The sequence below is a fragment of the Haematobia irritans genome, chromosome 1 (genome assembly GCF_050003625.1).
Source record: "Haematobia irritans isolate KBUSLIRL chromosome 1, ASM5000362v1, whole genome shotgun sequence".
NCBI lineage: Eukaryota > Metazoa > Arthropoda > Insecta > Diptera > Muscidae > Haematobia > Haematobia irritans.
Genome location: NC_134397.1, coordinates 280,314,553 through 280,339,042, shown reverse-complemented (window position 1 = coordinate 280,339,042; position 24,490 = coordinate 280,314,553). Strand labels below are relative to the sequence as shown.

The 24,490-nt window shown below is 33.7% G+C and overlaps 5 protein-coding genes across 9 annotated transcripts; 3 read left to right on the top strand and 2 right to left on the bottom strand.

Moving 5' to 3' along the window:
* The first annotated feature begins 980 nt into the window (after window positions 1-980).
* On the top strand, window positions 981-13,557 carry LOC142227276 (uncharacterized). Of its 4 annotated transcripts, none has more exons than XM_075297731.1 (6): window positions 981-1,113; window positions 2,327-2,434; window positions 9,820-9,888; window positions 10,604-10,890; window positions 12,739-12,898; window positions 12,956-13,557. In XM_075297731.1, the coding sequence occupies exons 3-6, from the start codon at window positions 9,849-9,851 to the stop codon at window positions 13,066-13,068; spliced, it is 600 nt and encodes a 199-aa protein (XP_075153846.1). In that variant the 5' UTR covers window positions 981-1,113; window positions 2,327-2,434; window positions 9,820-9,848; the 3' UTR covers window positions 13,069-13,557. The 4 variants fall into 4 exon arrangements, with proteins under 4 accessions (XP_075153846.1, XP_075153859.1, XP_075153852.1 ...); XM_075297737.1 differs by lacking the exon at window positions 981-1,113 and adding an exon at window positions 1,202-1,249; XM_075297744.1 differs by lacking the exon at window positions 9,820-9,888.
* Window positions 2,372-4,004, bottom strand: LOC142227268 (uncharacterized). 2 transcript variants are annotated; one of them, XR_012719813.1, is made up of 3 exons: window positions 3,344-4,004; window positions 3,103-3,276; window positions 2,372-3,049 (listed from the first exon to the last, which is right to left on the bottom strand). XR_012719813.1 is itself a non-coding variant. In XM_075297715.1 (2 exons), exons 1-2 carry the CDS (start codon window positions 4,002-4,004, stop codon window positions 3,188-3,190), a joined length of 750 nt encoding a protein of 249 aa, XP_075153830.1. In that variant the 3' UTR covers window positions 2,372-3,187. The 2 variants fall into 2 exon arrangements, 1 of the variants encoding a protein (XP_075153830.1); XM_075297715.1 differs by having other exon boundaries at window positions 2,372-3,276.
* On the bottom strand, window positions 4,155-4,640 carry LOC142227302 (uncharacterized). The gene is made up of 3 exons (XM_075297763.1): window positions 4,598-4,640; window positions 4,443-4,529; window positions 4,155-4,381 (listed from the first exon to the last, which is right to left on the bottom strand). The coding sequence occupies exons 1-3, from the start codon at window positions 4,638-4,640 to the stop codon at window positions 4,155-4,157; spliced, it is 357 nt and encodes a 118-aa protein (XP_075153878.1).
* Window positions 13,558-17,130: 3,573 nt separating the features above from the next.
* LOC142227250 (WD repeat domain phosphoinositide-interacting protein 3) lies at window positions 17,131-19,001 on the top strand. Its single transcript, XM_075297691.1, has 5 exons — window positions 17,131-17,286; window positions 17,351-17,492; window positions 17,560-17,993; window positions 18,053-18,464; window positions 18,530-19,001. Exons 2-5 carry the CDS (start codon window positions 17,426-17,428, stop codon window positions 18,631-18,633), a joined length of 1,017 nt encoding a protein of 338 aa, XP_075153806.1. The 5' UTR covers window positions 17,131-17,286; window positions 17,351-17,425; the 3' UTR covers window positions 18,634-19,001.
* Window positions 19,002-23,674: 4,673 nt separating this feature from the next.
* Window positions 23,675-24,304, top strand: Spase12 (Signal peptidase complex subunit Spase12). The gene is made up of 3 exons (XM_075297702.1): window positions 23,675-23,831; window positions 23,889-24,035; window positions 24,095-24,304. Exons 1-3 carry the CDS (start codon window positions 23,802-23,804, stop codon window positions 24,218-24,220), a joined length of 303 nt encoding a protein of 100 aa, XP_075153817.1. The 5' UTR covers window positions 23,675-23,801; the 3' UTR covers window positions 24,221-24,304.
* Window positions 24,305-24,490: the final 186 nt, after the last annotated feature.

Here is a 24,490-nt window from a genome sequence, read left to right as displayed (position 1 = left end):
GTTTTACAAAAACCCCTTTCTGGTAATATGCTATCTGATTCTAAAAATGCCAAAATACTAAATCGTTTGTTTACTGGACATCTGTACGATAAACCGTTTCTACACAAGATTGGGGCTGTCTCAACACCCATATGTGATCGTTGTTGGGTGCCTGAGTCAGCACACCACACGATTTTTGAATGCGCCAAATTTGATTTGACAAGAGGAAAGTTCGATTTCTTCAACAAGTACCAAAATATTGTCGATATTCTCGCCACTAAAGACATAAAGCTCTATATGGAGCTTACGAGATTTATAAATGAAACAAAAGTACCTATATAAATATAAGGCCTTTTTGGGCAATCGATTCACCTGAAACAATCTGTGATATATATTTTTTGCTGTGATATTTATTGATTTATTTTTATTTTTAATTATACTTTGCAATTTCATTCCTGTGATATCGTTAATATAGAGCGAAGAAAGACGTCCTTTTGCCGAGAAAATACACACACTCTTTATTTGAAACACATAGACTCATATATGACTATCATCTTTGTACTGGAACATCAAGATCAACACACCACACCATCACTCACACCCAGCCCTGGTTTTTGGAGAATCAACGGCTGTCATCGTTCTACAACAGATCTACATAAGATCTCCTCGAAGTCAACAATAGATGTAGGCCTTGTTTGTGGATACATCGCTCGATTATACCCTGGCTTTTGATGTGAAAAACATCGCCAATAAAACAAACACCAAAAAAAAAAAATAAATTCTCTCTGAGATTCGATTTTACATTTTTCCTATTATATCCACAATTTGAACATTTTTGATACTGGAGATGATTTATAATCAAATTATATATTCAACAGTTTATAGTTGAACAAAAAAACAAAAAAAACGACTAAAACTGCGAAACTACAAAATTTAATTTCGAAAATTCATTTGGGCTTCTTCAACATTTTCTGGTCTGAGAGCGACGGGCCATCTATTACCCTGCCAGCATTTCAAGGTTTGTTTTCATCGCTATCCTTTTCACGGACGCCCAACAGAAACGTTTGTCAAGATAATTCGCGATAATTCGAAAATTACAAAAACAAAATGTTTACAATCGTAATGGCGACTCATGTATGTATGTTTTCAGCACTGTCATTCCAGTAACTGTTATGTTCCCATTAATGTAATAAAGTATTTGGTTAGTGTTTCGATTTCATAGTGCACGATTTCTTTTATAAACGATTTATTTTATAAACCAAAACTAACTGTAAGTATATTGTGAATATTGAAGTGTTTATTTTATACAAGTATAAGCAAAGAAAGCAATCTGGTGATATTTTAAACTAAAATTACAAAATTTGTGGTGTGCGTGTTCCAAAGAATAAAATTAAAAGAAATATCTTCCAGATGGAATTTACCTTTTCACCGTATTGTGTTGAAAGGTATTTTATTAAGTGCCAATTGTTCATGGAAACAAAAGTTATAAAAAGTAAAAGACTAAAAATACAGCTTATAACATGAACTGATACACATCCAATACTTTCCCTTGTTTTATAAGTTAACACAAATTAAAAAGTTTGCATATTTCTTGTTGTTGTTATTTCATCAATTTCATGTAATACGCTTTGGTACATCAGCTTGTAGCCAGATCAAGGAGCTCTGTGACTAAGGTGGATGCGTCCAGAGCGATCTGGCGGTAAGTCGGGTTGGTTTATCAGGACAAGAGAAAAGAAAACCTGCCAGCGTTCTGGCAGGTTTTTATGTTATTCCACTGCGTATCACTAGTTTGCGGTGTCCACACTGGCGCTGTATAGTTTACCACTGACCGGCCAATTGCCTTATAGGTAGCATAGTAAATTCAGTCTCTCTTTTGTTGGAGGTTTGGTCAATGGTGTGGCAGTAAGGACCTAAGGTTAATTTCATTTACATTTGACTTGACCCATAACAAGTTGTAGTAATCACACTTAATACTAGCCATGATAAAATTTAAAAGATATCAGTTTATCATAACATACCTGATCCCTCACCAACCTTTTTTAATAGTCCCATAGAAAAGGACCTATAACCTAAAATTTTGTAAATTAATAGTAATTTTGTTTTACTTAGAGCATGTGTTAAACCCTTTTCGTTTTAGGGCTTTCGTTGTTGTTAATAAAGTCAATAGATGGACAAAATTTCTAGTTTTTAAAATGTTTAAAAACCTAAAAACTAACTATATTGCAGTTCTCTAATATAATTAAAATACTCTGAATGCGACTAGCCAACAAAATGTTTGCAAAAATTTTGCTTGCTGTTATAACTTAATTTGAGAAAGTTTTTAACAAATTGTTTTCTTATATTACAGATTAAGTTGTTCGCTTCATCCAAACTAAAGCATATTTTAGCGCAATTTCCTTGTTGTCATAACTTTATTAAAATATTAAATTCGAAAGCCGTTAATTTTACACAATTGGTAAGTACGATGTTTTTCATTTAGATTTTGTAAAGACTTAAGGTGTGTATTAAGGTCGAATTTAGCATCAACATTGGGATTCGTATTTAGGTAAGGTGTGTGTGTGTAAAGTACATTATATATAATTTAACAGAGATATATCAACTTAAAAAGTATAGAAAATATTAAGTGTATAATTAAGGAAGCATTTCGATTAATAAACGAATAACTAAAGTCTATATAATTTATTATTATTATTATGCATTAAAGTTCAAGTTTTCAATTCCGCCAAAATTAATCTATCAAAATAAGCAATGAAGCAAGAAACCAACATAAAACTATTCATTAGCCTGGTTGGATCTAATACGCCAATTATATTCGATCAATTATACAATTATATTGTGCCCTTTTTTTACTAGGCTATGCCATCAAATGCATACTTGAACAAAGTAAATAAAAATAGGATTTGCGAAAGATTCGAGGCATCCAAAGAGTGAGAGTTACGATGTATGACCGTAGCCGCTGGGGGATTGTTTGTTGCAATTGTTGGCCACATTTGTTAGGCATAACATTCGATTGCTGTTGTATGTGATTAGCATAAATAGTGCGTAATGTAGAATCAATTGAAGTCGTGAACTGTTAAAAGCAAAAAAAATTAGTTTATAAAATCAAAATATTTTTACATTTACTTTTCTAAAGATGGTCTTTCTTTTGCAGTTTTTATGCGTTGAGAACCGTAGCCCGCTTGCGGTGGCTGCTGGTGTTGGACTTTAGCTATAGATGATTCATCTTTATTTTCATTATGAATACGGTTGCGATCATTGGGGGTGTTTTGCAAAATTTGACTGGGACAAGAGCCGGACCTGGAGATGTAACAAAAAGAAAAATTAAAGATTGTAATATTAACTTTATATGGGTAGAGAAAGTTACCTAACATGCACTGGAGTAATTGTTGATGTGAGTTGTTGTGTTCCGCTTTGTGATTGTTGGTGTTGCTGCTGCGTAGGTTTACTTGTGTTTGCTGTGGAATGCTGAAGCAGCCACTATTGCTGCCCCTGGCGAGTTTGATCTTGATTTTATGTGCGTTTAAAAGTTTTTTCCAATCCCGCCGAAGCGGATGATGTTGATGTCGATGATGATGATGAGGATGAAATACAACCTGTAGTTGTTGGCTTCTCTTTGAGGGCTTCTTTATCCGTGTTTCCTTTGAAGACAAATTTTGTTGTAGAATGTTTGAATTTCCAGTGCTTGCCCCCATATGATGTGGTGGTAGATCAGGCGGCAATGCTTGGGGAGGTGTTAAATTTGCCAAGGTAAGACGGGCGTTTATATTCTCCAAATCGTGACGCATTGAAGATGAATAATTTGATTGTTGTTGTAGTGTTGGATTACCGCTAAATGTGTGATTACTCATCTGCATATCGCTCGATATGGTGGCACAATTTGCAGGTGGAATTAACTTCCAACTATGCATTAGTTGCTGTTGATCCCTGGCTCTTAAGGGTGTCACATAGTTTCCCGGAAATATTCCACTCACATCTTTCCAATTCTTGCCTTTAAAGCAGCCATCCAAACATCTTTCAGTTACCATATAAACACAACCTTTTTTCAATTCCAATTCATCGTTCTTTCGTGGTTTGTATGGGTACAAAGCCAAATAGCCCCAAGGCAAAGAAGGTGGGATGTTCTGTTGCACACACAAAACATTATGGCGCGGTGTTGATGCCGCAGTGTTTGATGCCTACTGAGATTGATTTTGTTGCGGCGAAGTGTTTTGACTAATGTTAGCAGCTGATAAATGATGTTGTTGCTCTTGGGCTGCTGTAGTTTGACCTGTAGCCATTGAAGTACTTGGTCCCATTTCGGGTTCAAAGTCATTTGGAACACTTAAGATTTCAGCTGAATGTCGATTTGTGCTTTGCATAATATTTAAGGCACTGCCATTATTTAATAAAGCATTTAGTGAACCTAATGAAAGAAATGGAAGCTTGTTAGATAAAATTTCTTCTAAGCCTTGGTGTCAACTTACCTGTACATAATTGATGGGAAAATTTCCTTCCACACCAACTTTCAATTGACCAACATTTTAACCGCATACATTGGGGAACAGACCTACCTATTAAATTTAACCATCGACAAATTTTCATAACTTTTGCTTCCTCCTTTCTTTCGTAAATATCATACCGAAATCCAAATAAATACTTTCATACATGTTTGAACCAAACATAATCAAAGAAGAAGACGTGAAATGGGCATGTTGTTATTCTTTTTTCTCAAAAACCAGAGATTAGCCCCATACATGTTCGATAAGTAGTTACAACTTTTTTTCGGTTTCTCTTTTAATTTTGCATTCGTAACAAAATCTAATTCGCTTATTTTAGCAATTTTTTTAACTTTTAAAAGAACCAAAACACTTTATGAAACATTTTATTAATAATTTAGTGCTATCAACAGAGAAATTTTCGGGAACTTTCGAGAAAATAGCAAAATAAAAATTGTCTACATCAAACCAGTAAGTTCGAAGTGCTTCTCCTACAAGTATGGGGCTAATCTCTGGTTCTTGTCACTAACACTATCAAAGCCCAATTCATGTCTTCCTCTTTGATTGTCTTTGGTTTGAACATGAACTCATCCACCTATCGGCAAGAAAGAACAAGCGATATGTACATCTTGGGAAATAGATAATCTTTGGGCAACACCGCCAGTGAAACAAAACACGAAACGTACGTCAGTTGTTTAAATCAACACAGATACTCCAAATACTCCAAATGGGATTTGGAGTATGCCTATTTCCCTATAAACACGGGAATTCCAACTCCAAAGGGCTACAACAACAACACAGATGGGTAAAAATCACATTTTAAATAGAAACAGTCGTTTTCAACAGACATGTCCACAATTTATTTATTAACGACAAGATTCTCATCCTCCGATTAATATTTAATCGGAAGATAGACCACTGGTTACTATTTTTTTTGTATGGGATTTTATCGACACGATAAATAATAATAAGACATTGAGAAACTGGACCTAAGTATTTATTATACCCTCCACCATAGGATGGGGGTACATTACCTTTGTCATTCCGTTTGTAACACATCGAAATATTGCTCTAAGAAATTCTGAGTCGATCTGATCATGTCCGTCCGTCTGTTGAAATCACGCTAACTTCCGAACGAAACAAGCTATCGACTTGAAACTTGGCACAAGTAGTTGTTATTGATGTAGGTCGGATGTTATTGAAAATGGGCCATATCGCACCACGTTTACGTATAGCCCACATACAAACGGATCCCTAAATTTGGCTTTCGGAGCCTCTACGAGAAGCAAATTTCATCCGATCCGGCTGAAATTTGGTACTTTACTTTTAGTTAATTTTTTCTTCTATGAGAGGATGTAATTTCGTCAATTGCAGTTAAAAAGTACAACAGGCCATTAAAATTTCCTGGTTTTAACAACGCTTTGTGGAAATTTCAAAAAGTGGAGTAAAATTTAGTTCAATTTTCGTGCGAGGTAGTTCATTCTTCCTATAAAAGAGCTCACTTTTTTTCTGTGTAGTAAATTTTGTCAATATGTTATTTCTATAGAAAATTTTGTCAAAATGTTATTTCTATAGAAAATTTTGTCAACACTTTATTTCTATAACAAATTTTATCAAAATTTTATTTCTATAGAAAATTTTGTCAAAATTTTATTTCTATAGAAAATTTTATGAACATTTTTTTTTTCTATAGAGAATTTTGCTATCGAAAATTTTGTCAAAATTTTATTTCAATAGAAAATTGTGTCAAACTGAATTATAAACGTATATAATCGGCCTTTTTTGTTTACCGCGGTTGGCCTAACTCACAATTTAGACGACGGTTCGATTGTGGATGGCAGTCTTTAGTACAAGTTTCTATGCAATCCATGGTGGAGGGTACATAAGATTCCTGGCCGAACTTTCGGCCGTACATACTTGTTTTTATATAGCCTCCATAAATACTGGTTAAAATGACCAATTTCGATCAATAATTTGTCACTGGATAATTTAAAAGAAATTAGTTAAGGTAATTTTCCTTACGCCGACAAAAATTTAATATTCACTCTAGAAATTAAACAAAGAATATTCTTTAACATTTGAAGAAACCATCTTAATGAAGGGACATCTTCTATCCGATTCAGCTGAAAATCTTTATAGTAAATGTATCGCCTCAAATGTCCATAATAAAGACCCAGTACTAGAGTACTAAATAAATGTCATTGCTTTTTATTAAATTAGTTGCAGAAAGTTGATAAAATGAGCTCTACTTCCAACAAAGCCATTCAAATTAGAGCAAAGCGGGAAGCGAAGCGGTTGTTGGACAATTTGTATGGATGCTCAACATCGAATTCCGCACACATTAGATCTGCGAAAAAAGTTCGTACCAGCGGTACGCCTGAGGATGATAATATCCAATACGGTGTTTGTGACGACGAAATAAAAGACAATTTGGAGAACGAAGTTTGTACTGTCTCACCGATGTATCAAGAAGATAGTTTGCAATGCGAGAGTGATGACGAGCCGGACTATCGACTTACAAGAAGATAGTGACTCCAAATTGCGATGATAAACAAAATACGACGGCCAAAGCGCGATCGCGGAGGCTGTACACGACGATGCTGACGAAGTTTGACTGCGTGGTAATGGACGACGAAACCTACGTCAAAGCCGACTACAAGCAGCTTCCGGGACAGGAGTTTATACGGCAAAAGGAAGGGGAAAGGTAGCAAATATTATCAAGCACATACAACTGTCAAAGTTCGCAAAGAAATATCTGGTTTGGCAAGCCATCTGTACCTGTGGCTTGAAAAGCAGCATTTTCATAGCTTCCGGGACTGTCAACCAAGAAATTTACGTGAAAGAGTGTTTGAATAAACGTCTGCTGCCTTTCCTGAAGAAACACGGTTGTTCCGTACTGTTTTGGCCGGATTTGGCATCTTGCCATTACGGTAAAAAGGCCATGGAGTGGTACGCCGCCAACAACGTGCAGGTGGTTCCCAAGGACAAGAACCCTCCCAACACGCCAGAGCTCCGCCCATTTGAGAAATACTGGGCTATTGTCAAGCGGAACCTAAAGAAGCCTAAAACACTGCTAAGGAAGAGCAGCAGTTCCAGGCAAACTGGCTTTCTGAGGGAAGAAGGTGGACAAGGTGGCTGTACAAAATCTGATGGCAGGTGTCAAGCGTGAGGCCCGGTAATTCGGATTTGGAAAAGCGAAAGCCCAACTGAATATTTTTCCTGAATTTTATAAAGGGTGATTTGTTAAGAGCTTGATAACTTAAAAAAAAAAAAAAAACTCATAAAATTTGCAAAATCTCATCGGTTCTTTATTTGAAACGTTAGATTGGTCCATGACATTTACTTTTTGAAGATAATTTCATTTAAATGTTGACCGCGGCTGCGTCTTAGGTGGTCCATTCGGAAAGTCCAATTTTGGGCAACTTTTTCGAGCATTTCGGCCGGAATAGCCCGAATTTCTTCGGAAATGTTGTCTTCCAAAGCTGGAATAGTTGCTGGCTTATTTCTGTAGACTTTAGACTTGACGTAGCCCCACAAAAAATAGTCTAAAGGCGTCAAATCGCATGATCTTGGTGGCCAACTTACCGGTCCATTTCTTGAGATGAATTGTTCTCCGAAGTTTTCCCTCAAAATGGCCATAGAATCGCGAGCTGTGTGGCATGTAGCGCCATCTTGTTGAAACCACATGTCAACCAAGTTCAGTTCTTCCATTTTTGGCAACAATAAGTTTGTTAGCATCCAACGATAGCGATCGCCATTCACCGTAACGTTGCGTCCAACAGCATCTTTGAAAAAATACGGTCCAATGATTCCACCAGCGTACAAACCACACCAAACAGTGCATTTTTCGGGATGCATGGGCAGTTCTTGAACGGCTTCTGGTTGCTCTTCACTCCAAATGCGGCAATTTTGCTTATTTACGTAGCCATTCAACCAGAAATGAGCCTCATCGCTGAACAAAATTTGTCGATAAAAAAGCGGATTTTCTGCCACTGATTTTGGTAATAAAATTCAATGATTTGCAAGCGTTGCTCGTTAGTAAGTCTATTCATGATGAAATGTCAAAGCATACTGAGCATCTTTCTCTTTGACACCATGTCTGAAATCCCACGTGATCTGTCAAATACTAATGCATGAAAATCCTAACCTCAAAAGAATCACCCTTTATAAATTGTTTGTGTTACTCGTACATTGTGTATTAATATTTGTTATTTATGTAGATCCCCGTCGATGACTAACGATGTTAGTCGAAATATTGGAGAATAAAGTTAACAAGTAATCAAAAATCGTAAAAAGGATTTTTTATTAAAAGGACCTCAAGCCGAAATAATAATAAATTAAATTAGAACAACAGGTCAACAAAACGAAGGACATATTTTAAGAAATGTAATTTTACTTTTTTGTTTTCCAATTTCACCGCGTAACTCCAAAAAATTAAAAGATTGAAATAAACTCATCGACTTTCACGATATCAATGTAATTTTACTGCGAAACCGAAGCACAGAACACACAAAAAAACTCTTTCCTCTAGAAAAAAGTATAGCCTAACGAAATTCGCCTTTGTTATAATGCATTTTTTTGTTACCACACAGAAAAAAATATCACCAAAATATTTCCAATTAAAAACTTAATTGAAGTTGAAAATTTTTTCAATTAATAAATTAATCGATACAATTAACTTTTTAATCAAGATATTAACATTAAGTTAATTAAGTCAATAATTGAAATTTTTTTAATTAAAAAAATTAATTGATACAATTAATTTTGTAATCAAGTTTGGAAGACTAAGTATGTTAAAAAGTGATGATTTTTTTTAATTTTTAATTAAAAATATACTTCAAACAATCAATTATTAAACCGAATAAAAACTCTAAGCTAATTCAAAATGTAATTAACAATAGTAACCTTTTTAAATTTAAAAATTAATTGTGTTTTTCAGTCAACATCAATTAAATTTTTAATTGAATCAATTAAAAAATTAATTGAATTTTGCTAATGATTTTTTAATCAAGAATTTTTCTATGCCCAATTAAAACTGTGATTGATACTATCATTTTCGTGATTGAAGACATTTCAATTAAAAAATTAATGGGATCAATTAATTTCGTGATTGGATCAGAAAAATATTTTTTGCGTGCAAATAAACCTGAATTTATGGCAAGGATGTCACTTGCCATGTTCTTTCTAATTTTTTGTATTTGCTTTAAAAGACATTTCTTTAGCGCTAAAGGACAATCAAAATTTCATTTCTTTCAGTGTACCCGCTTATTGATCAATTAGTACTTAAAAATTACGATTTCTTATATTTACTTGAACATAACAAATCATTTCGTTTAATATATATATATATTCTTCATTCGTATAGGTCGGTATAGGGATATAAATGACGATCAAATGGAAACGGAGTACATTACACTCTCTTCCGGAAACGATGGTAAGATATGATAGAAATAATTATTATTATTAATAACAATAGTATAATAGTACTAATTTCGGCTTTAAGGCCGAGATCAAATTATCGCGCTAAAACACTATTTGTCCACGGTTACCTTTCTTTAATAATTCATTTTGGAAAAAATAAACATTTTCAATTGTTATTCTAGATTATTTCTTACCATGTTTTAATAAAATTTGACAAAAACAGTTATGCTTTTATTCTGCTTTTATAGAATATTTTCGAGTTTAGCGGCTAAACTCGAACTTAATACCTAGCTTAACGGTGAAAATAGAAAATAATATACAAACGAAAATTTCTAAATAAAGGTACTTTTCTTTAATAACTCCGAAAATTAAATATTATAAATGTTTTCATTGGATCAATTCCAATCAGGTTATGAAACAAGAAGAAATAACTTTTTTCAGTTTTTGCAGAATTGATTCCTTTTCGGACAAAAGGTTAGCCTTCATTTTGTGATTGAAGTATGCATAGATTTTAAATACTGCCAATAAATGCATAAATACACCTTTCACAGCCGATTCCTCAACAGAAGTCATGCTATAATGATCTTAGTTAAAACTCCAATTGAGTTTCGATTCATATATGACTTTTTATAAACTGGATGCTGAGTTGAATTTTTATAAACATGCTTACCACAAATTGCTTCCAAAATTGTTTCACTAATAATTTCAAAAACAAATTCTGATTTTAGATATCGTGTTAGATGAAATGGAAGACCAGACCTCACAACAGCTATTAATACATGAGATGCGGACTATGAAAATAGAGTTTAAAAAATTGGAAGAGACAAATAGAAAAATAATTGGAGTTTTAACCGAGAAAATTATTGCTCTTAAGCATGAGGTGAAGCAAAATCGATTGTCCCAACCTGGGAGCTCGGATACCTCTCTCCTCCCGACACTTCCAATTTGTTCGTTAAACCTACTAAAAGAGTTCGATGACCAACTTCTCTTAGATGAGGACGTTAAATCCCAATTGGTAAGATTCAATAGAATTATTTTTAATAAGTAGTACCTTCAAAAAAATTTCAACGAATTAGATTTAACTTAAATTTAATTCATAAAATTGTTGATTTTAGTTACATTTCGCCAAATGAGGGAAAATTTTCCTTAATTGAATTGCATGAACTAAAAATCAGAAAAAATTCAATAAAAATTAAGTACTCAATTGCACTACATTTCACATTCGCACAAAGGAGTTCATACATTTTTGAAAATTATGGAATTTAATTTAAATTTTGCATTTTAAACTCCAATTTCTGCTTCGAAATATGACATTTTCTAAAACAAAAGAAAACACAGTGTTAAGGTGAGTATTAAGTTTGAGTTGAGCCACTGAAATCGATTACTTTTCTCTAATATTACATTGTATTTACTGATTCGTTTTCGATTTTAGCGGCTAAACTCGAACTTAAACTCGAAAATGTTGGTATTTTGACCCTTTTTACCTAAATCAGAAAAACATATATGTACATGGAAGCTATATCTAAATCCAAACCGATTTCAGTCAAATTTGGCACACATAGTTACAAAGCTAATTCTACTCCCTGTGCAAAAATTCAAATTAATCGGAGAAAAAAAATTGTCTCTGTTGTCATATGACTGCAAATCGTGTGAAAGCTATATATGGGAGCTATATCTAAATCTGAACCGATTTCAATAAAATTTAGCACACTTGACTTAACTATTAATTGTACTCCTAGTGCAAAATTTCAGCCAAATTGCGGTAAAACTCTGGCTTCTAGGTCCGTATAAATGCATATCGGGCGAATGATATATATGGGAGCTATATCTAAATCTGAACCGATTTCAATCAAATTTTGCACTCGTGACTATACTACCAATTGTACTCCTAGTGCAAATTTCAACCAAATTGGGGTAAAACACTGGCTTTAATGGCCGTATAAGTTCATATGGGACGAAAGATATATATGGGAGTTATATCTAACTCTGAACCGATTTCAAAAAAAATTGGCACACTAGACTATACTACCAATTGTACTCCTAGTGCAAAATTTCAACCAAATTGGGGTAAAACTCTGGCTTCTAAGCCGCATAAGTTCATATCGGACGAAATATATATATATGGAGTTATATCTAAATCTGAACCGATTTCAAAAAAAAAAAAATTGGCACACTAGACTATACTACCAATTATACTCCTAGTGCAAAATTTCAACCAAATTGGGGTAAAACTCTGTCTTCTAAGCCGCATAAGTTCATATCGGACGAAATATATATATGGGAGCTATATCTAAATCTGAACCGATTTCAATAAAATTTTGCACATTTCACTATACTACCGATTGTACTCCTAGTGCAAAATTTCAACCAAATTGGGGTAAAACTCTGGCTTCTAGGGCCGTATAAGTGCATATCGGGCGAAATATATATATGGGAGCTATATCTAAATCTGAACCGATTCCTTCCAAAATCAATAGGGTTCTATTCTGACCAAAAACACATACTTGTGCCAAATTTGAAGTCGATTGGGCTTAAACTGCGACCTAATCCTTTGATTACAAAAATGTGTTCACGGATAGACGGACATGGCTATATCGACTCAGAAGCCCACCCTAAGCATTTTTGTCAACGACGCCATGTGTCTATCTCGTCTCCTTCTGGGTGTTGCAAACATATGCACTAACTTATAATACCCTGTTCCACAGTGTGGCGCAGGGTATAAAAATTTAAATTTGTTTAATCATATCATGTGGAATTGCTAAAATATTTTAGTAAAACTTTTCTACTATAAACCTACATTCTCTTTTTAGGTGTAGTTTTTGTAGCGATAATATTAATTTATTTAATATTTATGCATTTTCAGAAAAATTTAATACAACGTGTTGGGGGAAGTGATATGCCTTCCTTTATGCGAGCCGCAATTAAATCTGTGATAAGCGACAAACTAGCAGTAAATCTAACATGGCGTGGAACGCCAACTAAACCAAGTATACAAAATTTCGTTTCATTCAAAATAATTAAAGGTTTGTTGATTACTCTTTTTACTTAAAAACGTACTAATGTTTTGCTTTCTTACTTAGATATCTGCAACTTAAAATATACACATTGTACAATCACGGACATCAACAGAGTATGTCAGCAGCATGTTCTTCATGCGAGAGATCGCTTAATTAGCCGTAAAAACAAAAATTAAAGCAAATTTTTCAAAACGTCAAATCATGGTCCATTTCGATTCGTATATTTAGCAGCATCAATACAACGATAAATTCGTTTTTAAAAATTATATACATTTAAAAAAAAATCTCATTATCATATTATATGCTACAGCCTTAACGTGAGTATTAAGTTCGAGTTTAGCCGTTCTGCCATTAGCCATTTTGTCAAATGACTTTTCTTTAATAACCAATTTTAAAGAATATAAACTTTACGAAAAGTTGTTTTGGACTGTTCCCCATCAAGTTATAATAAGATTTGCATCTAATAGTTATAACTTTATTATTTTTTACTGATTTGCTTTTGATTTTAGCGGCTAAACTTGAACTTAATACCCATATTTAGAAGAAATCTAGAAGTACAAATAATATTTAATTTAAGTACTGGTACACCGTTATGTTCAATGTGAGTTTATTCGTATAAATTGCAATAAATCTATTTTTATTCAAATTAATAAAAATCAAAACAATCGTTTTACTTGACCATAACGACTCCTTTTCAATTCCCCTAAAATTCACTTTTTAGACCCTTTTTAAACTCACCTAAACGATCCTTTCTAGCGGACCTTGTCTAACACTTTGAAGGGGCTCCTGTTGGCGTCGTTATAAATTGATTAAAAAAGACACCTAATAATTGCACTCATGCGAAACCTTTTTGTGGTAACTTTTACGTGGAACAACTTCTCAATAGTGACGGCGCTTTTCCGACGAGTTTTTGATATCGTATACGATTGTTTTCGACGTGGTGGAGATTCCCAGAAGTGTCGTCAAATTCCAAAAATGTTGGCAGGGTAGTTAGGTTATCTATTATTAGAGGTGTGCGCGTGACAAGCGTGATTCACGTGAGTCGTGAATAAAAACTGAAGCAACTCTCGTGCGTGAGCGTGCGTGAATAATAAAATCGGTTCGTGAATAAAATTTCTGCAAAATCACACTCAGGAAAAAAAATAAGATTTAATTCTTACTCGTATGTTAACTGAAATTGATTTAGCTGTTGAACTATATTCTATTAATGAATTTTTGCCCATTCCTTGTTGGAAAATGTCGCGATATAATTTTGCACATATAAATATTTTCTATTATTCTCAAAATGTAATGCAGTTGGCTGTTAACGATTTAATAAAATAGAATAAATGATTGTATTATTAGGTATAATGTATTCACATAATTGAGCATTTACTTAAAAAACTCAAAAATAATTGTAATGTAATGGTAATTTAAATGGATGGCATTACCATATTATGTTTTAAATAAATGCTTTGTTAGCTTTATTCACATACACTTCCAAAATACAGTTTAACTAGACTTCAACGGTCATTTGCGTAATTTACGAATCCAATTCCTTTAAACAACTTACATTTATTTCTATTTTAATTGTGCAATTTGCATGTAATCTTATTTAGATGATTTGTTACATTTTTATTTCTAAAATATTCGTTGCTATACAAGTAGTGTTCATATTACAGCATTACTCGTCATATTTTGATCCATTGTACTCGGCGACAGAAGTCAATATTTTCGAGATTTGGTTGTCTGAGACGATAAGATAATCTACGAATAAGTGATTACATATTAGGTGATTATATGCATTAAAAGCACTACTTATTTCATGGCCGAAGGTATGCCTGGGGAGAAGTACCTTCCTCCTAGGAGATGCGTATGTAAATGTAATCCGGAGATAATCTACGAATAAGGGATTACATAATAGGAGATTATATGCATTAAGCACAACTTATTTCATGACCGAAGGTATGCCTGGGAAGAAGTACCTTCCTCCTAGGACATGCGTATGTAAATGTAATCCGGAGCGATGTCAATTAATAAGTGGTTATTAATTTTTAAATAGGCCTACCTACCATATTACCGGGTAATGAAAGTTTTTGCCGGGCAATGGCAAGATTGCGTTTATCTGATAAAAATTTGGATTGCCTTGAATATAAGATAGCGATATGAAATTGTTTTTTAATTTATTTTAATTCGTTAAGTATGATAGCAATTTGGAATTGCTTCTTAATTTACTCTTATGTTCTTTTTTTTTTGTTAATAAAATTGAATTAAACTAAATTGGTTTAATGTATAACAATTTGTTGGCGCTGTAGATTGTTACTTAACATCTTTAAAGGATTTATAAAAATCGATCCCAAATGACAGGTGTGATTAGGTCATACCAAAGTTTAATAGTTGAACGAAGAGTTCCAATAGTTCCTGTAACCACTATCACAACGATCAAACTGCAACCAATCTTTTTCCTGTTTGTAGGAACATGAAAAAACTGTTGTGGATTTTGTAGCGACAGGGACACTCTAAGTGATCTGTTGCACTAATTTTTTTTTAGCAAATTGAGAATTAATAAATGTAAAAGCAATCGCTTTATGACATATTATTTAATATATATGACGGGTCCTTATTGGGTACGCTTAATTGCTTAAAAATAGACGTTGAGTAATGATACTAAAACAATGATGAATGTTGATGACATTTGCGATCGATTGAATGTCTACCTCGCTGATCTTACCAGTTATTTCACTGCAAGAAATTTGAGGATATCTCCCACCAAATCCTGAGCCACACTATTCACTACATGGACGGCGGAAGTTGAATGTCAGAGTCGATGGCGAAACAATTCCGACAACAAATTACCCCAAGATTCTCGGGGTCACATTCAACAGCCTTTTTAAGTCGTCCGACCATGCCACTGCAATTTGTGATAAGCTCCGCGGTAGAAACAAGGTTCTCAAGTCGCTTGCCGGCAGCACTTGAGGTGCGGACAAAGAAACCTTGTTAACTACATACAAGGCACTTGGCCAGTCAGTGGTAAACTATGCAGCGCCAGTGTGGACACCTCAAACGAGCGATACGCAATGGAATAACATACAGACCTGTCAGAACGCTGCCCTTAGAGTCGCAACAGGATGTCTCCGCAGTACACCCCTGGATCACCTGTATGCGGAGACTAAGATCATCCCAGTGCGTCGACACAATTACATGTTGTCAAAGCAGTACATCTTGTGTTGCCATCGACGTTGTCATCCGAATCACAATCTTGTGGATAGACAACCTCCACCCAGGAATGTAAGGGTTGATCTTCACCTTCTAGAGCCCGAGGTCCAGCGTTACAAAAGTGAGCCTCTAGATCAGGCAGCATACCAGACAGGTCTGAACAGGATGCATGGGGATACTGTAGCTGAAGCGGTGAGAAGCTACAAGGTTAATCCTGTTCTCGGAGTCCGACCGCCGCCCATAGCTCCGGAGGAGAGAGACCTCCCACGGCAGACCAGGGTAGTTTTGACTCAACTAAGATCAGGCAAGTGCAGCCGCCTCAATTCATACTTATCAGTGATTGATAGCAGCGTAGCTGACGTGTGTCCCATCTGTATTCAAGGGCCACATGACACTCGTCACCTTTTTGCTTGCCCAGCTAAGCCTACCCGTCTCACTACCACATCACTCTGGACACACCTCATCCTTGTCGCAGAGTTCCTTGATCAGGCTACCAGCTGAACTACACAAGCATAGAACAAAATGGATGAAACTACATTAAAAACTGTTACAACAACAACCAGAACTAAAACAATCCTTTAATTTAGTAAATTGGCGTGGTACAACTTCGCCATAGTGGCTGTGTTTTTTTATTAGATTGAAGCGTCAGTTGTAAATACATATCCCTCTTGTGCACAAGTTCATTGTTTTTTAATTCTTAATTAATTTTCCCTGAGGACGAGCATCGGAGATGTCTTCAAATATTTGATATTTTAAAATAAAAATTACAACTGAAAAAACATCTGTTTTTATTCACATGACCTCAGACCGAACTAAACAAATATAATTAAAAGTCTTTAAATAATAATAGCATCCGCCATTCTATTGTCACGATTTTGTTTGACTTTGAAATTCGCAAGCTCTTTTTCGAACATCACTTGTGCTTCTTCAGCATTTGTATAATACAGAAAACCGTTACTAATAAATCTTAGTGATGTGGAAACCAAACTATCGATAGCACGTAAAGTACAATCGAAAATGTATGGCTGCTATATCTATGCAACTCGATAGTGACCAACCATCGGTAGAGCTATCGATAGTTCTCCACCTCTAGCAAGAAGAAGACAATAAAGAAAGATACAATAAGAAATAAATATACCCAAATTTCATTTTACTGATTAGAAGATTGCTGCTGTGTGATTATATCTTTTATTCTAGAGGTGCAGTATATTGCTAATTTCGAACTATTACCTGCTAATTTTTAGAGAGATTTTCATTGTTTAGGCATTGTACACTGTGGACACAAATCGATCAAAAAAATATAGGGAAAGGAACAAAAGAAATTCAACTTTTGAAGATATGGATTTAGTGGATCACAATGTTTATGGGAACGGTTTACAGTATGTTGGGTTTAATCAAGATCAAGGTATGTTGTTTTAAAGATATTTTGATTTGATTTTTATATAATGGTATTATTTACTTATTATATGAAGGTTGCTTTGCTTGTGCCACCGACTCCGGATTTCGAGTATTCAATAGTGATCCTCTCAAGGAAAAGGAACGGCAGTATTACCCAGAGGGTGGTTTAAGTTACGTTGAAATGCTATTCAGATGCAATTATTTAGCTGTCGTTGGTGGGGGAATTCGTCCATTGTACCCTCCAAACAAACTTATTATTTGGGATGACTTAAAGAAAGCCCCTGCCATCTCACTAGATTTCAATCAACCAGTTAAATCAGTGCGATTAAGGCGCGATCGTATCGTTGTAGTATTCGCAGGTTTTATAAAGGTTTTCACCTTTACACAACAACCACGCCAATTGCATGTATTTGAGACCAATTCGAATCCTCATGGCTTATGCGTTTTATGTCCCCATAGCAATAAAAGTTTGTTGGCATTTCCGGCTAGGCGAACTGGACACGTTCAGGTATTTGTAAATTAAAACATCCTACTTAATAAAATTATTGCGACAATGCTACTTTGTAGATAGTTGATTTAGGCAACACGGAAAGAGCCCCGTTGGAGATTGTGGCTCACGAAGCCAATATAAGTTGCATTGCTTTTAATCTGCAAGGTACACGTTTAGCAACCGCCAGTGAAAAGGGTACACTCATTCGCATTTTTGACACGGAAAGTGGAAAAAAGATAAATGAACTCCGACGAGGCAGCAACCAAGCAACAATATATTGCATCAATTTCAACCATGCTTCAACTATGCTGGTTGTTTCATCTGACCATGGTACAATACACGTATTCAATTTAGATGATAGCAAACCTAAGGAATCGTCCTTACCCTTACCAAAATACTTCTCCAGCCAGTGGAGTTTCGTTAAATTTTCAATACCAAAAGAACCCCCATGTATTTGCGCATTTGGTTCGGATTCTAATTCCGTCATTGGTAAGAAAATTATGGATTATAGAACAAAATGCATGTTGACAGTTATGAATTTTTTGTTATTGCAGCTATTTGTGCAGACGGTCACTACTACAAATTTCTTTTCAACAGCAAGGGCGAGTGTAGCCGTGACGTTTGTACACAATTTTTGGAGTTACAAGATGATGACTAAAGTCAATTAACAACAAACAAAACGAGCCACATTTTTTTGTTAAGCTAACGGACACATATTTATATGTAAGCTGGCTCAAATGCCCGGTTAGTTTGTTTCGCCTTAATCGAAGGTAGTTGATTATTTGCCTTCCACCCTTCCTATTATCCTTCTCCTTTTTGTGATGTTGCTTAAAGTCTTTTTTGACGTTTCCTTTATCTGTTAATTCCACTATAAGGATTTAAAAAAATCAAGCTGAAAACAATTTTATCACATGAAAATGGACATTTTAATTGTGAAAATATCATAAATGTTATAAAATTGCTTTATATATAAAACAAGAATATATAACTAAAATATACATATATTATCTTATTTAGGAACTTTAACTTGATTCACTCTTATTCCAATATTCGTTGTTTTAAATCGTAACTTTTTTTTGGCAAATTTTATTACAACTTTGTGGGGGATTGATCCAAGGCAATAATTGAGAAAGTTTATTTCATTTAAAATTAATTACACTAGTTTATACTGAAAATGTACATTTGATGAGAGGTGACTTTTCTTATGTATTTTGATCTGCTGAATTCGAAAAAAATATTAAAAATTTTTATGGGACAGTTTTTGAGATATCCCGTTGTTTTTAGTTGTTCGCTCTTTTTTCACTAAACAAATTATAAATTATATCTCGAGTTAGAAATGTCCGATTATATCGCTGTTGGTATTGAGATGACGAATAATCGTGTATAATAGGATCTGTGATAAGTGGTTCAAAAACTATCGATGCAAAAAGGGCAAATTTTCAAAAAGATGATATAGATGATACTCTATCGTAAGTAATAAGACCAAACGACCGAAAAATGACAAAGTTATAAGCAATTGAGTGAAAAATTCATCTATACGACCATGAAGAGAAAAAAATTGTTTTCAATGGTTTGTACTTTTCCGGCGGAAAAGGGTCACTGTAAACCACGACACGATTATTCGTCATTTCAATACCTTTCATTTAAGTATCAACAACGATATAATCGGACTCGAGATATAATTTGTTTAGTGAAAAAAGAGCGAAAACTGTTCCATAAAAATTTTTTTTTAATTTTTTTCGAATTCAGAAGATCAAAATACTTAAGAAAGAAAAGTCGCATCTCATCAATTGTACATGAAAAAAATGTATTTTGTAAACTAGTGTTATTAAAGATAAGTAAACATTTTGGGTATAGAATAGGTTTCTTTGACACTTTGCAAATTGAGGGATATTTTTTCAAAAATTGAGTCTATAACCCATGTTAGGATATCCACTACATTTCCATCAATCACGACAAACACACGGACCTGATTTTTTTTTTAAATAAACAGCAATCAGCTTGGTTTCACAATTCACAAATAAATTAAGAAAGATTAAAATCAAAATCATTGGAATCTAATTTATTATTTTTTCAAAATAACCTTTTTAAGTTTTTGAGTACTGTTTTAACCGAAAATGCATACATCAAGAAAAAAATTCAGCTATCGCCATGACTTATGCTAGTAATTTCACGAAATGTTCGGTGAATATTCTGAGTAGAACAACAAGATCGCAGAATTAATTTCATATCAAACTTTTGCATTAAATATTTCCTTCAATACAATGAATTTCTTCTATACCCATTCCAAAACACGATCCAAGTAGGTTTTTCTTAATTTAGTTAATTTTATGAAAATTCTAGTAATTTACTAGTGTCGTTAATCCATATTTTTTAATCGCCATACTGTATTTTACTCTAGGCAAATCCATATTCTTAAAAAATAAAATTGGAAAGATACCTACATAAAGACTAATCAAAAATTGAGTGACATAAACAGCATAGACATATCCCTCGCTTCCTCTAAAAACTATTCCCAATTTAAAACTCTTAAATATTGCATATCTTTAGTATGTCGATTTTGGATCAATCTTTATAAGTTTAGCACCAGATTCCAAACAGAATAGCATCTTTTTCATAAAGCATTTCCAACGAAATAAAATACTAGTAGCGACATCTTCGCTAGAGGTGTGGACCAGGTTTTACCTTTAGTCTAACATATAAAAATAATGAAATAATAACTGTTATTTATAGCAAACACTGACTGCTATTGTTCAGCAGGCAAAAAGGGAAGTTAAAAACAATATGATATTTATGATCAGCAGACGTAATCCTGAAAAGTTAGTTGTTTGTTTAAATTACTGCTAATCCCAATAAAATTAGCAAAAATTCAATTTAACTATATTTCAACTGTTAATTTAAAAAAAAATGGATTTCAAATCCATTTTTATTAGATTTCTAATTTCATGTAAATTTCATGTAAGCCCAAAACATTGGCATTGTACACATTATAAAGTATGGAATAACAATTGTAAACTAGTCGCCCCATTTAATACGTGATCCAACACGGAGGTCGTAATTAACATATTAAGGCAGTACTAAGTTCACTATTTCAAATTCAGATTAACGGTCATTTTCATGTAGCTCCATTAGGCTTTAACTGACAGTTAACAGAAAGAATGAAATGAAAATATCTTTTCTCTGGTTAACTTGAATTTTTTCAGCAGTTAAGTTTCTAACTGGCATATGGAATATTCAGTCAGCAAAAAAAAGTTGTACACCTATCAATTTGAACTAAATATATATGTATTATACCCATGGTAAAATAATTCCCCGGTAGTTGCAGTATTAAGGTGTGTACTATGTTCGGTTTTCGAGTTGAAAACCACATTATTTTCACGATTACTTTTCCTTAAATAATCAAAATTATAGATGAAAACAAACTTATTCCTGTAAAGTCGAAATCTAGAGGAACAAGAAAATGCGCATCAATTGAATTAATTTATCTGGTATATATTGAACTGTTTTAATAAAGTAACTATGAAAATTTCAACGCGAAAAGCGAACATAGTACTTACCTTTACAAAAAAATAAAAACAACAAAATTCAAGTACATCCACATGTCAGTTTTGTTTACAAACTTAATGTTAGTAAACAAAAGATATTAAATTGCGTTGTAGTATTATTATATTAATCATATATGGCCCTACTGGGCTCGATTAAATAAATAAAACAAATGAAATGAAATGAAAAATATTTTCAATTTGGTTTGTTTACATTTTAATGTTAGTTACCAATAGTATTCTATGTAACCACCCTGTCGTACATGTAGTTAAATTTATTTTTTATTTATTTATTTAATCAAACTGAGCCCCCATGGGCCATATGTTGATAGATATATAAAGTAGAGCAATAATGATATTTAAAATATTAATTACATATATCAAAAATTGATAAGGCACTAACACGAAAAATTCTAAAACTATAAAAAAAAAACTTAAAAATCTAAAAATCTAGCAAAATCCTCAATGTACATTTCTAAAAAAATAATGAATAAGTGTGAGACAGAGATTGTCAATGACTAAACTGCTAAGCTTCGTGAGAAAAATGGGATATTAACTTTTTTTTGAAAACATGAACACTATTCGATAATTGCTTTATGTTTTGAGGTAAGGAGTTCCACAGTCTGGTAACTCGAATTGCAAACGAGCGCTCCAGAATATTATGGTTGAAATGTTCAATGCGTATTTGAGTGGTCCTTGTTGTACTCAAGAACCGGAAATAAGATATAAGATATGCTGGTTTACCTGATTTCAAAACACCATAAAGAAAACAAAGACATCGAATATCAAGATAACGCTCAAACGAGCATCCCAGAAATTCATTAGCAAAGCGTGAATAGTTGTGTCTACAGTTTTTACCGAATACAAAACGAAGCAGAGAATGGAAACATGAAGTAAGTTTAGACAAACTTGATCTACTTGACCCCATATAAACCTCTACACCGTATAAAATATGTGGCATAAATTAATTTAAAGCTAGATATTTCTCAATTAGTAGTGGTAGACACTTGAGTTGATTTTATATTGACTCAACTAACTATTATAACATGGCGATGTCATAGGAAGTAGTCAATTGCCCAACTCTGCACTACTAATTAGCTTAAAGTTAGTTACCAATACGTTTATTTAAAGTTGGTTAGTTTTTAATCAACTTAAAGTTTGTTGATTAAAAGTTGTCCCTAAAAACACTATTTTTTAGCTTACTACAATAAAAAAGTGTTTAACAATTTATATTTTAATAAAACAAACATTTATTCACATAAAAAATAAAATAAGACTCTTCAACTTAAAATATAACAATACAGTTTTCTGGAGTACAGAACCCTTTCTTTTTTAAAAAGCCTTCTTACGAACGGCAGTTCGGACGACAGTGCTCGTGTCGAACATATCCCATATATTGTGCAAATTATAAGTTAAGTCCGAAGGCATAATCGATACTGCTGCATGTTTATGGGATCGATAACAGATTTACCGATTATTTAGTCATCGCCGACAAGTCGTATCGATCCGACACACTGTAAGATTCTTTACAAACACCCACATTCCGTCCGGAATAACTGATATTCTGTAAAGCGCATAATACATATATCGGTCGATAAATCATAAATACACTTTCGGGAAGTTGCCTAAAAATTGCTTCAGGGCATTAGTCTACTTAAATTTTAAGTCTGTAGATTTTGTAGGAGCCTAATAAATTGTGTCCAGATCGAGTCAGATTTAGATGTATGTACTTGGGACAAAAATCTTTATATATAGCACCTAACACATTTTACGGATTTGATATGGTATCGAAAATGTGGATCTACAAAGTGGTGCAGGGTATAATATAGTCGGCCCCGCCAGGCTTTCCTAACTTGTTTTTTTGTCTAATATATACCACGTATGGAATAACTTACAATTTAGAAGATGATGTTTGGAAGTTTTAAGATACATTGCCATCGGTAAGTTTTACCACAACCCAAGTAGTACGATTGTGGATGACAGTCTTTTGTAGAAGTTGCTACGCAGTCCATGGTGGAGGGTACATAAGATTCGTCCTGGCCGAACTTACGGCCGTATATACTTGTTTACTGATTATATTTTCAGTTTCAATCAATTTTTTAATTGGATTGTACTGAAGATATTGAGTACTCATTTAATTGTAACGTGTACTCAAAAAATTAGTCAGTAACGAGTACTTGTAATCAAATACTCGTTACTCTCCCAACACTACCGCCTATTGCAGACGTGTTTTATTTTCCAAAGTGTTTTATTTGGCCTATGCAAAAGTGAAATAATTAACAAGATGTTCAATTTAAATATACAGACACATATGGTAATTTTATTTGTTTTTCTATTTTTGGTGTAGTGTTCAATTGCTTTCGTTTCGTAGGATTTTGTTGGTCAGCACAAAGCAGAGATGTACTCTCGCTTCATTATAACTCTGTTTGGAGTAGTTGGTCTTATTTGGGGTGCAATAATCCAACAGTTTTCGCAAACCGTTTATACTTTGGGAGCTGGTTTCGTTCTGGCATCATTGGTAAGTAATTTGTTTACGATGTTGACTAAAATAGACTGACTACAAACTCATTCTTAAAGCTTACGATTCCTCCTTGGCCTATGTTCCGAAGAAATCCATTACATTGGCAGAAACCAAAACCAGAATCCACATCAACAACCAGTGGAAGCGTATCCGAAGAAGGCAAACAAAAAAAGAAGAAATAACTTTGTACTAAATAACATTCCGCTTCCATACATTGCTAGACTTTATTATTAAATAAACGTTGAAAGATGGTAAAAAAAAAACAATTGAAAAATTATTTTGAATACATCAGTCTATCAAACTATATGTTAGTACACATATTAGCAATACCCAGAAGGAGACGATACCACATGATGCCTTTGGCAAGTGATTTGCCTGAAGGGGTAGGTTTAGATAAAGCTCCCATATATATCTTCTCATCGATTTGGTTAGATAATTTCATATCATATTGG

Coding starts and splice junctions, on each gene's coding strand:
- LOC142227268 (XM_075297715.1), bottom strand. CDS start 4,004: ATGGTAACTGAAAGATGTTTGGATGGCTGCTTTAAAGGCAAGAATTGG. Junction 3,277..3,343: donor ATTACTCCAGTGCATGTTAG/GTAACTTTCTCT, acceptor TTACATCTCCAG/GTCCGGCTCTTGTCCCAGTC.
- LOC142227302 (XM_075297763.1), bottom strand. CDS start 4,640: ATGTTTGGTTCAAACATGTATGAAAGTATTTATTTGGATTTCG. Junction 4,530..4,597: donor AAGTATTTATTTGGATTTCG/GTATGATATTTA, acceptor TAAATTTAATAG/GTAGGTCTGTTCCCCAATGT. Junction 4,382..4,442: donor TTCCCATCAATTATGTACAG/GTAAGTTGACAC, acceptor TTCTTTCATTAG/GTTCACTAAATGCTTTATTA.
- LOC142227276 (XM_075297731.1), top strand. CDS start 9,849: ATGGAAACGGAGTACATTACACTCTCTTCCGGAAACGATG. Junction 9,889..10,603: donor ACTCTCTTCCGGAAACGATG/GTAAGATATGAT, acceptor TTCTGATTTTAG/ATATCGTGTTAGATGAAATG. Junction 12,899..12,955: donor TTCATTCAAAATAATTAAAG/GTTTGTTGATTA, acceptor TTTCTTACTTAG/ATATCTGCAACTTAAAATAT.
- LOC142227250 (XM_075297691.1), top strand. CDS start 17,426: ATGGATTTAGTGGATCACAATGTTTATGGGAACGGTTTACAGTATGTT. Junction 17,994..18,052: donor GGCGAACTGGACACGTTCAG/GTATTTGTAAAT, acceptor GCTACTTTGTAG/ATAGTTGATTTAGGCAACAC. Junction 18,465..18,529: donor GGATTCTAATTCCGTCATTG/GTAAGAAAATTA, acceptor TTGTTATTGCAG/CTATTTGTGCAGACGGTCAC.
- Spase12 (XM_075297702.1), top strand. CDS start 23,802: ATGTTCAATTTAAATATACAGACACATATG. Junction 23,832..23,888: donor TAAATATACAGACACATATG/GTAATTTTATTT, acceptor TTCGTTTCGTAG/GATTTTGTTGGTCAGCACAA. Junction 24,036..24,094: donor GTTTCGTTCTGGCATCATTG/GTAAGTAATTTG, acceptor TCATTCTTAAAG/CTTACGATTCCTCCTTGGCC.